This window comes from Taudactylus pleione, unplaced genomic scaffold (genome assembly GCF_031769625.1).
Source record: "Taudactylus pleione unplaced genomic scaffold, aTauple2 ptg001724l, whole genome shotgun sequence".
Taxonomy (NCBI): Eukaryota; Metazoa; Chordata; class Amphibia; order Anura; family Myobatrachidae; genus Taudactylus; species Taudactylus pleione.
The window spans coordinates 229,272-241,417 of NW_028286121.1; the positions used below are offsets into that span (position 1 = coordinate 229,272).

Sequence of the window (12,146 nt, forward strand, 5' to 3'; positions counted from 1 at the left end):
AAAATATCCTTAGGGGAATTTATTCAAATGCAGGTGCTATCACACGTCGGGCCAAGGCGTCTGCATGGGTGGCTAAGGCGCTTGGGCGAATGCCCTGGAGGAGAGCCTTATGTCAGGGGCCCATGGCAACTAGCTATTACATCTGGTGGTGCATATCAAGCAGGCTGCTTCCTATCTGGATGAAGTGGCTCTTGACACCGGCGTCTTAACTTCCAGGGTGTTAGCTTCTTGTGCGTCGGCCAGAAGGGCCCTCTGGTGCGCTCCGGGCTCGCTGACTCGGACTCTAAGAAGGCCATTGAGGCCCTTCCTTATTCCCGTGATGTTCTATTTGAGCCAGAATTGGATAAAATAGTGGCTACGATGGCGGCTTCCAAGACAGAGTTTCTGCCTTCAGCTGCAGCCCCTAAAGCTCGAACATCCTCCTTTCGCCCACAAGGGAAGGCCAAGGGGCAGTGTTTTGCTAGGTTCCAGACTTCTTCTGCTAAGACCTCCAAGCCCAGAAGCAAGCAGTCCTGGCCAACCAGACGCCAAATCAGCCAACAAGCCTACCGATTGACGGGGCAGGCCTCTCCCTGGGGGACCTCAATATGGGAGGCTGGCTTCTGCTTTTCTGGATGACAACCATGTTGGACGCCTGGGTTCGCGGCGTAGTCTCGTAGGGCTATGCTCTGACTTTCAGGAGGAATCCACCAGCACAGTTTTTTTACCACAGGCCTTCCGAGAAATCCGGGAAAAGCAAAATCGCTGTGGGAGTCTATTCACTCTCTACTGGCCTCCAAGGTAATAGTTCCTGTCCCTCAGGATTAGAGGGGCTCTAGCTTCTACGCCAATTTCTTTCCACCCAATTCTCAACAAGTATTTGCGGGTCCCCAAGTTCTGTATGGAGGCTTTGCGCTCCATCATTTTGACCTTAGAACCAGGGGATTTCATGGCCTCCTTAGATATCTAAGATGCTTATTTACATGTGCCTATCCGACTAAGTCATCAGCGCTTCCTCCGGTTTACAGGCAAGGAGCAGCACTACCAGTTTTAGGCCTTGCCCTTTGGTCTTTCCTCGTCTGTTCACGAAGGCCATGGCAGCTCACTTGCGGCACAGGGGTATCAGAATTCTCCCTTACCTGGATGATCTTCTTATCCTAGCCAGTTCTCCAGATATGCTCAGGGAGCACCTTTGCCTCACAATAGATCTTCTACAGTCACACGGATGAGTCATCAATTGGAATACGTCCTCCTTGACTCTAGCCCAGAAGATGCTCTACCTGGGGGCCCTGTTGGATTCACGGGTTCAAAAAGTGTTTCTCCCAGTGGACAAGATTTAGGATCTGCAGGACAGGATACGAGGGTTCTTACTTCATCGCGGGGTGTCAATTCACACCTGTATGCGTATCCTGGGATCTCTAGTCTCCACCGTCTACATGTCGGCGTATGCCCAGTTTCGCTCCCGGCCTCTCCAGGAGGAAATTGTGACTTGTTGGAACGGATCCCATCTCCAGATCAAGCTGCAGACAATCGTCCTATCTCGGGAGGTTCGTCTCTCCCTCGCGTGGTGGCTCCAGAGCTCCCACTTGGACAAGGGTCGCCTCTTCTGGATTCTGTACTGGGTCCTTCTCACCATGGATGCCAGTCTTCACGGGGAGGCAGCTGTAAACTGCCAGCAGGCCTGATTCACTACTTAACGCAACTGTGATTATGCACGCAATCGGCCGATTGTTTCGTTGTGCGTATGCATCACAGTGTGCGTGGGGGTGGTCGGAGAAACGCAGGCGTGCCAAGGCATTTGAACGCAGTTGCAGGGGTGTGCATAAATTATCCACTGTGATGCCTTACACACTCTGAGCACTCATAGCGTTCGATGAAGTTAGCAATTCCTGAGTAAGGTCAGAGCGTGTGCAAGTGTGCGTGAGGCTGCTATGGTACTCGATAGTACCGATGCTTTTGCAGTCTTCCTAAACATTACGGATGTGTGTAAGGTACGGTGGGCATTCTTATGTTGTGCTGTGACGGCTTAGCGATTGCAACGGATTAGCATACTATCGCAGTTGAACTGCGTGCGTAATCGCTATTGCAATCGACGTTGGGATCGGTAGTGAATCAGGCCCTCTTTCGGCAGTTTTCATTCCGGGGGGTCCAAAATTGGGAAGCGTACTTTCAAAGTCATCAAGACGTCCACTCCGGTGAGTGGGCCCTTCATTTGGACATCTTTCAGCTTCCAGTTCATAATTGGGGCCTGCCGGAAGTCGATCCGATGGTGTCTCGGTACAACCACAAGGTGCCAAAGTACGGATCTCGCACCAGAGACCCGGGGGCTCTTCTGGTGGACGCCTTGGCGGTTCGGTGGACTTTCAGCCTCATGTACAAATTCCCTCCGATCTCACTTCTGTTGAGAGTTCTTAGCAAGTTCAAGTTGGAAGGAGGCACCGTGATTCTGGTAGCCCCTGATTGGAAGCAGAGGCCTTGGTATGCAGATCTTCTGGGCCTCTCCATCGACGCTCCGCTGCATCTTCCTCCACGGCCGGATCTTCTGTCTCAGGGCCTGTGCTTCCACCCTGATCTGACTCGCCTCGCTTTGAAGAGGTGGCTCTTGAGATATCTAATTATATCCCCTTTCACAATCCACACATAACCTCACACATTGTCTTTCACATCCCCCTTACCTTTGGCCAACATTCCTGTGTGACTGGCTCATACAGCCCACCAAGAAACTCTGCAATCTGGCTGGACCCAAATGCAATATATAGCACCTATCCTTGTGTATCAATGTCTATTTCCCTATAGATTGTAAGCTTGTGAGCAGGGCCCTCATACCTTATGGCCCTGATTCAGAGCCGGACGCTCTGACCAGAGCGCTCGCTCTGAATCAGGGCCCACCTCCATAAATATGGAGCGTCCTCCTGGACGCTCGTATAGCTGTGGGTCACTACCCACAGCATATACGAGCGTGCAGGATGATGGTCGCGATGGTCGCGACCATCGCCACTGCGAGCAGAAGCCTGCGGTTGAGTTTCTCAACCGCAAGGCCTGGAGTGATTTTGGCTCTATCAGTGGGGCCAGCTTCTGACGGTAGGCGTTCCCTTGGGAACGCCTCCGTCTGGGAGGCACGCCCACCAAAGGGGGCGTGCTGTCAATCAACATCGACAGCACGTCCCCTTTGATCAGACACTACGAGCGAAGGAAAGTCCTTCGCTCGTCGCGTCTCGCGCACGACGGAGCTCCCTTCGTCGTGCGCATGCGCAGTGCAGACCATCGACCCACTTGCGAGCGGGCAGCCGCTCGCGAGTGGGTCTGAACCAGGCCCTATGTCTGTCTGTTATTACCCAGTTTTGTTCTAATAATGTTTCCAATTGTGAAGCGCAACGGAACATGTTGGGATATGCATAGGAAATAGACACCTCCTGCATACATCTGTGATCCGAGTGAAGCGTCTGTAGACGCTGCCTCGGATTACCATCACTCAGCCTGGTTGGTTCCTGGCTGCTTGCGAGGCCAGGAAATCTGCGTCCTACGAAGCAGACCCCGGCCTCGACAGTCCCAGGAAACTGGAGGACACCCCCATTTCCAGGAACTCAGGGCCTGATTCAGACCCGGACGCTATTTGCGGACAGTCGTTCCAAAAAAGGGGCCGGCTATTTAAATTGAGCGCTCGCTCTTTGCGGTTTGTTGACGCCTCTATGTCTGAGCGAACGAACGAAAAATGCGCTCGCTATTTTGTAAAGACGCCCCTTTGCCGTTCACATCACACGTCATCTCCGGTATTTATTAGATTAATCGGGTACATCGAAAGGCATCTGAACTGCTCGCAGTGCTTGTGGTAGCTTTTTCCTACCGCTATCACTGTGAGCAGTTCAGGCTAAAAGACAACCAAGTGACGTGGTCGATGACGCTCCATTACTAATTATGCACTCCCATTAAACGCCCTTTTGTCCGTTTGGCACGCCTGCGTTCGGATCTCCACTCCCCCGTTTTCAAGCACCTTCCCCTGTTACCACCCACAAACGGCACGATTTCCGACCGCAATGACTGTTTTGTGCATGCGCATTACGACCCATACGCATGCGCAGTTGTGCAAACATCACTCAGAGCGAACGCGCGGCCGCTTACGAGCGGCTCTGAATCAGGCCCTCAGTCCGGTACTGCCCCTGCCCGTCCCCAATCAGCCGTAGCCTGTCAATCAGCATGTGCAGTTCACCCGACACCGGGTAAGTATGTAAACCATCTGGTTTACGTACTAACATGAATCAGGGCCTGAGTGCGCTCCACTCTACCTGGTTATCCTTGGTGTGCTACCTTCTTAATGAATTTCTATCTTATACTGGGGGTGCTTCTCTCTCCCCAGCTGAACACTTTTACTGGGTTGTGCTCCCTTCTATATAGCTGCTCTAATATGTTAGGTACGCTCCCCTCTCCCTGACTGCTCTCTTTTACAGCATGTGCTCCCCTCTCCCTGGCTGCTCTCTTATACTGAGTGCGCTCCCCTCTCCCTAGCTGCTCTCTTATACTTGGTGTGCTCCCCTCTCCCTGGCTGCTCTCTTATACTGGGTGTGCTCCCCTCTCCCTGGCTGCTCTCTTATACTGGGTGTGCTCCCCTCTCCCTGGCTGCTCTCTTATACTGGGTGTGCTCCCCTCTCCCTGGCTGCTCTCTTATACTGGGTGTGCTCCCCTCTCCCTGGCTGCTCTCTTATACTGGGTGTGCTCCCCTCTCCCTGGCTGCTCTCTTATACTGGGTGTGCTCCCCTCTCCCTGGCTGCTCTCTTATACTGGGTGTGCTCCCCTCTCCCTGGCTGCTCTCTTATACTGGGTGTGCTCCCCTCTCCCTGGCTGCTCTCTTATACTGGGTGTGCTCCCCTCTCCCTGGCTGCTCTCTTATACTGGGTGTGCTCCCCTCTCCCTGGCTGCTCTCTTATACTGGGTGTAGTACTTCCTTCTCCCTAGATGCTCACTTATACTAGAGGTGCTGCCTTCCTCCTAGCAGGTCTCTTATACTGGTGGTGCTCCCCTCTGTCTGGTGTGCTACCCTCTCCCTAGCTGCTTTCTTTTACTGGGTGTGCTCCCTTCTTTCCAGCTGCTCTCTTATACTGTTGGTAATGCCTTTTCTTTAGCTGCTCTCTTAGGGCCTAATTCAGATATGGAAGCTGCTGCTTCCGCTCTTGCGTCTGTTGCTGGGGTTGCTGCTGTGACTATGTGCAAATGCTAGTATCAGTATAAGTATGCTCTCTTATACCATGTGTGCTCTCTTGTCCCTGAGTGTTATCTTATACCATATGTGCTCCTTTTTTCCTGAGTGCTCTCTTATACCATGTGTGCTCCCTCCTCCCTGAATGCTCTCTTATACCATGTGTGCTCCCTCCTCCCTGAATGCTCTCTTATACCATGTGTACTCTATTCTCCATGTGTGCTCCTTTCTTTCAAGAGTGCTCTTTTACACCATGTGTGTTACCTTGTCCCTGAGTCTTCCCTTATACCATGTGTGCTCCCTTGTCCCGGAGTCTTCTCTTATACCATGTGTGCTCCCTTGTCCCGGAGTCTTCTCTTATACCATGTGTGCTCCCTTGTCCCTGAGTCTTCTCTTATACCATGTGTGCTCCCTTGTCCCGGAGTCTTCTCTTATACCATGTGTGCTCCTTTGTCCCTGGGTCTTCTCTTATACCATGTGTGCTCCCTTGTCCCTGAGTCTTCTCTTATACCATGTGTGCTCCCTTGTCCCTGAGTCTTCTCTTATACCATGTGTGCTCCCTTGTCCCAGAGTCTTCTCTTATACCATGTGTGCTCCTTTGTCCCTGGGTCTTCCCTTATACCATGTGTGCTCCCTTGTCCCGGAGTCTTCTCTTATACCATGTGTGCTCCCTTGTCCCGGAGTCTTCTCTTATACCATGTGTGCTCCCTTGTCCCTGAGTCTTCTCTTATACCATGTGTGCTCCCTTGTCCCTGAGTCTTCTCTTATACCATGTGTGCTCCCTTGTCCCAGAGTCTACTCTTATACCATGTGTGCTCCTTTGTCCCTGGGTCTTCTCTTATACCATGTGTGCTCCCTTGTCCCAGAGTCTTCTCTTATACCATGTGTGCTTCTTTGTCCCTGAGTCTTCCCTTATACCATGTGTGCTCCCTTGTCCCGGAGTCTTCTCTTATACCATGTGTGCTCCCTTGTCCCGGAGTCTTCTCTTATACCATGTGTGCTCCCTTGTCCCTGAGTCTTCTCTTATACCATGTGTGCTCCCTTGTCCCTGAGTCTTCTCTTATACCATGTGTGCTCCCTTGTCCCAGAGTCTACTCTTATACCATGTGTGCTCCTTTGTCCCTGGGTCTTCTCTTATACCATGTGTGCTCCCTTGTCCCTGAGTCTTCTCTTATACCATGTGTGCTCCTTTGTCCCTGGGTCTTCTCTTATACCATGTGTGCTCCCTTGTCCCTGAGTCTTCTCTTATACCATGTGTGCTCCCTTGTCCCAGAGTCTTCTCTTATACCATGTGCGCTCCCTTGTCCCTGAGTCTTCTCTTACACCATGTGTGCTCCCTTGTCCCTGAGTCTTCTCTTATACCATGTGTGCTCCCTTGTCCCTGAGTCTTCTCTTATACCATGTGTGCTCCCTTGTCCCAGAGTCTTCTCTTATACCATGTGTGCTCCATTGTCCCAGAGTCTTCTCTTATACCATGTGTGCTCCCTTGTCCCAGAGTCTTCTCTTATACCATGTGTGCTCCCTTATCCCTGAGTCTTCTCTTATACCATGTGTGCTCCCTTGTCCCAGAGTCTTCTCTTATACCACGTGTGCTCCTTTCTTCCTGAGTGCTCTCTTACACCATGTGTGCTCCCTTGTCCCAGAGTCTTCTCTTATACTATGTGTGCTCCCTTGTCCCTGAGTGCTCTCTTACACCATGTGTGCTCCCTTGTCCCAGAGTCTTCTCTTATACCATGTGTGCTCCTTTCTTCCTGGGTGCTCTCTTATACCATGTGTGCTCCCTTGTCCCAGAGTCCTCTCTTATCCCATGTGTGCTCTCTCTCCCTGACTGCTGGCGGCTGTCAGAGGAGGTTAGTGAGACGCTCTCACCTTGCTTGCGTGCAGCAGACAATCATTGATGAAGGCACTTGATGCTCCCTTAGATGACCAATGTAGCTTGGTAAGGCCAGGTTGGATCTTTTTATCCAAAAAGCGTATTCTTTCTCGGAACAAACCCCGTTCTTCTAGGGAAAGAGCTGCTATAATCCTGGGGGACAATAAAGTGACAGAGACAGTCAGTATGGGTGAAGTAAAAATAACTCTGTCCCTCTGCAAGATGGCGCAATGGCACATCTCACCTGTTATATGCCCGTACCACCAGTAGAACATTCTCTCGTAGGTTTCTGAGGTCCTCCCGTCTCTGGTAAATGTCCACCAGGTAGTGTGGGATCTCAAACGAAAGCCGCTCCCAGTAGTTGATCTCCACAAACATTTTGAGCAGGTTCCTGTAAGTGAAGCACTGTTCGGCAGATGGTCACAGACACACTGACTCCCATGCTATAAACCCCAGGTCACTTACTTATCAAAGTTTACATCCAGCATGCCAACCTTCTCCTGGCTGCGGACCATAAGTGGGATATCCAGCCGCTTCATGGCCTGTTTGTCAGCTGACTGAGACCATTCGCTGAAGATCTTCCTCACCAGCTCATCAAGCTTCTGAGCCAGTTGCTGGTACTCTTGGATACTTTCCTCCCCTATTCCAATGCGGGGAATGAAATGGGATTTAGCCAGGATCTACAGATGAAAGACAATGGAGGTTAGAGAGCTTAATATCTCTCATCCAAGTTCTTACTCATATTATTCACATTATACAAAACAATATGTCCATAACACGTGTTATACCAGTCCATAACTTCCTCTAAACCTATCATTCGCTCTCTGCCTCATGTCCAATACTTGCTAATTCCCTGTTAGGGCCCGATTCAGAACCGGATGCAAAGCCACGGACGCACCCTATGGGCGATTGTCGCCCGTCTGCGCATGCGAATGCATCGCAGTGTGTGTGCGCGAACTTGTCATTGAGAACGGGAATCGTGCGCTATTAACACAAAGACTGGGCGCTACTTTGAGTGACAGATCGTGCAGTTTGTGGGTGGTGACAGGGTAAGGTGCTTGTGAACGGGGGAGTGGTGCTGCGAACGCAGGCGTGTCTGGCCGTCAAAACGGCGTTCTTTGGGCGTGGATAATTAGCATGCAAGCGTCATTGTACACGTCACTTGGTTGTATTTCTGCCTGCAGTGATCACAGCGCTTGCGGTGGGGTAGGGTCTACCTCAAGTGCTGCGTGCAGCTCCGATGTCTCTCGATGGTTCTGATTAATCATACACTTCCTGGAGATGACGTGTATTAAGAAAAGCGGGCGTCTTTACACCGGCGCGCGCTCACTCTGCCGTCGCTCTCTAAGACATAGAGGGCGTCCTTACACCAGACAGTGCGATCGCGGAATTTGCATACCAGGCCCCTTTTGGCAGCGAGAGAGCGCAGCTTAGCGTCCGGGTCTAAATTGACCCCTTAGTTTCTTCTTTCACAGATTTTCTTTATCCAGTTTTAACTTTGGACTGTGGGCCTGATTCAGACCCATTCGCTAGCAAGCGATCGCTCGGAGCGAGCGATATTTTTCAATGTGCGCATGCGTACGCTTCGGATTGCGCGTGCGCGAACTAGTACGAGCGTTGGGGAAACTCTCGCTCGCCAAGCATAGACAGCCTAGCTGAATGAGTAACAGGGGAAGCCATTTGTGGGTGGTAACAGGGGCAGGCCACTGGAAACGGGGGAGTGGAGGTGCGAACGCAGGTGTGCCTGTGAATTTCAACGCCGTTTCAGAGGCGTGCATAACTAACAGCCAGCGTCATAGGATACATCACATGGTTGAAATATACCCTGAAGTGATCGCAGTGCTTGCAGCAGGGTATAGTCAACCTCAAACGCTGCGTTCGCATCCGATGCTGCTCGGTGTACCAATGGTTTCATGCACTTCCTGGAGATGACGTGCGCAAGTGGGCATCTTAAGACAGGCTGGTGGGCGTCTATAAACACAAATTGATCGCACACCAAGACATAGTAGGCATGCTTATGACTTGCCCTGCGAGCGGCTGCCTTGACGTCACTTAGCCGAATTTCCATACGCTGGGAACGAGTGAGCGCATCTAGCGAACGGGTCTGAATCAGGCCCTGTGTCAGGCCCACTTCCCATTTCCCTCTCCTAATCCTACACTATCAACCTCCGCATCTACTCTCTACTCCTCAGTGCTGTCCTCCATCTTCCTCTCCATCGTTCTACTAATCCCACATTCTATCTACCACGCCTCTACTCTCCTCCAATCTCCAATTCTGTCCTCCATCGCTCTACTTATTCCAGGTTATATCTGTCTACCTCGCCACTATTCTCCTCTACTCTCCAATTCTGTCCCCCATCCCCCACTCCTCTCCATCACTCTACTAATCCTACATTATATTTATCTTACATCTGCTCTCCTCCAATCCCCAATTCTGTCCTCCATCCCCCTCCCCATCACTCTACTAATCCCACATTATATTTACCTTACACCTGCTCGCCTCCAATCCCCAATTATCTCCTCCATCCCTCTCTCCATCACTCTACTAATCCCACATTATATTTACCTCATATCTGCTCTCCTCCAATCCCCAATTCTGTCCTCCATCACTCTACTAACCCCACATTATAATTACCTCATATCTGCTCTCCTCCAATCCCCAATTCTGTCCTCCATCCTCCTCTCCCCTTATATTTCTACTAACCCCACATTCCAGCTACCTCACATCTACTCTACTCCAATCCCCTCTCCTCTCCTTCTTCTAAACCCACATTCCATCTACCTCACATCTACTCTCCTCTAAACCCCAAATTCTCACCTCCATCCCCCTCTCCTCTCCTTCTACTAACCCCACATTACCTCACATCTACTTTCCTCCACCATCCAATTCTGTCCTCTATCCCTCCCCTCTCCATCACTCTACTAATCCCACTCTCTAACACTCTATCTATATCACATCCCACTCTCTAACACTCTATCTATATCACCTCTACACTCCTCCAATCCACAATTATGTCCTCTATCCCCCTCTCTATCCCCCTCTCCTCTCCTTCTACTAAACCCACATTCCATCTATCTCACATCTACTCTCCTCCAATCCCCAATTCTCTCCTGCATCCCCCTCTCCTCTCCTTCTACTACCCCACATTCTATTTACCTCACCTCTACTCTCCTCCATTCCCCAATTCTCTCCTCCATCCCCCTCTCCTTCTACTAACCCCACATTCTATCTATCATACCACTACTCTCCTCCAGTTCCCAATTCTGTCCTCCATTCCCCTTTCCTCTCCTTCTACTAACCCCCATTCTATCTATCTCACCTCTACTCTCCTCCAATCCCCAATTCTCTCCTCCATCCCTCTCTCCTCTCTTTCTACTAACCCGCATTCTATCTATCTATCCCACCTCTACTCTCCTCCATTTCCCAATGCTGTCCTACATACCTCTCTCCTTCTACTAACCCCACATTCTACAGTATACAGCTCACATCTACTCTCCTCCATTCCCTAATTCTGTGCTACATACCTCTCTCCTCTCCTTCTACTAACCCCACATTCCAACTACCTCTAATCTACTCTCCTCCAAACCCCAATTCTCTCCTCCATCCCCCTCTCCTCTCCTTCTACTAACCCCACATTCCATCTACCTCACATCTACTCTCCTCCATTCCCTAATTCTGTCCTACATACCTCTCTCCTCTCCTTCTACTAACTTCGCATTCTACAGTATATACCTCACCTCTACTCTCCTCCATTCCCCAATTCTGTCCTACATACCTCTCTCCTCTCCTTCTACTAACCCCACATTCTACAGTATATACCTCACCTCTACTCTCCTCCATTCCCCAATTCTGTCCTATATACCTCTTTCCTCTCCTTCTACCAACCCCACATTCCAACTACCTCTCATCTACTCTCCTCCATTCCCCAATTCTCTCCTCCATCCCCATCTCCTCTCCTTCTACTAACCCCACATTCATTCTATCTACCTCACATCTACTCTCCTCCATTCCCCAATTCTCTCCTCTATCCCCCTCTCCTCTCCTTCTACTACCCCCACATTCTATCTATCTATCTCACCTCTACTCTCCTCCATTCCACAATTATCTCCTCCATCCCCCTCCCCTCTTTCTACTAACCCCACATTCCATCTACCTCACCTCTACTCTCCTCCAATCCCCAATTCTCTCCTCCATCCCTCTCTCCTCTCCTTCTACTAACCCCACATTCCATCTACCTCGCATCTACTCTCCTACAGTCCCCAATTTTCTCCTCCATCCCCCTCTCCTCTCCTTCTACTAACCCCACATTCCATCTACCTCTCATCTACTCTCCTCCAATCCCCAATTCTCGCCTCCATCCCCCTCTCCTCTCCTTCTAATAATCCCACATTCTATCTATCTATCTCACCTCTACTCTCCTCCATTCCCCAATTCTCTCCTCCATCCCCCTCTCCTCTCCTTACCCCACATTCTATCTATCTCACCTCTACTCTCATCCATCCCCAATTCTCTCCTCTATCTCTCTCTCCTCTCCTTCTACTAACCCCACATTCTATCTATATCACCTCTACTCTCCTCCATTCCCCAATTCTGTCCTACATACCTCTCTCCTCTCCTTCTACTAACCCCCCATTCTATATACCTCTCATCTACTCTCCTCCATTCCCCAATTCTGTCCTATATACCTCTCTCCTCTCCTACTAACCCCACATTCCATCTACCTCTCATCTACTCTCCTCCAATCCCCAATTCTCTCCTCCATCCCCCTCTCCTCTTTCTACTAACCCCACATTCCATCTACCTCTCATCTACTCTCCTCCAATCCCCAATTCTCTCCTCCATCCCCTCTCCTCTCCTTCTACTAACCCCACATTCTATCTATCTCACCTCTACTCTCCTCCATTCCCCAATTCTCTCCTTCTACTAACCCCACATTCTATCTATCTCACCTCTACTCTCCTCCATTCCCCAATTCTCTCCTCCATCCCCCTCTCCTCTCCTTACCCCACATTCTATCTATCTCACCTCTACACTCCTCCATTCCCCAATTCTGTCCTACATACATCTCTCCTCTCCTTCTACTAACCCCACATTCTATCTAT

At 50.5% G+C, this 12,146-nt stretch overlaps 1 protein-coding gene across 2 annotated transcripts in view; it reads right to left on the minus strand.

Moving 5' to 3' along the window:
- The window catches only part of DNAH2 (dynein axonemal heavy chain 2), a 189,244-nt gene that overhangs the window by 131,452 nt on the left and 45,646 nt on the right, over positions 1 to 12,146 (minus strand). For both annotated transcript variants that reach the window (XM_088464631.1, XM_088464632.1), the window contains 3 exons: positions 7,509 to 7,723; positions 7,288 to 7,434; positions 7,040 to 7,196 (listed from right to left, as the gene is read on the minus strand). In XM_088464631.1, the coding sequence (XP_088320757.1) occupies positions 7,040 to 7,196; positions 7,288 to 7,434; positions 7,509 to 7,723 (519 nt within the window). The remainder of the gene's footprint in view (positions 1 to 7,039; positions 7,197 to 7,287; positions 7,435 to 7,508; positions 7,724 to 12,146) is intronic.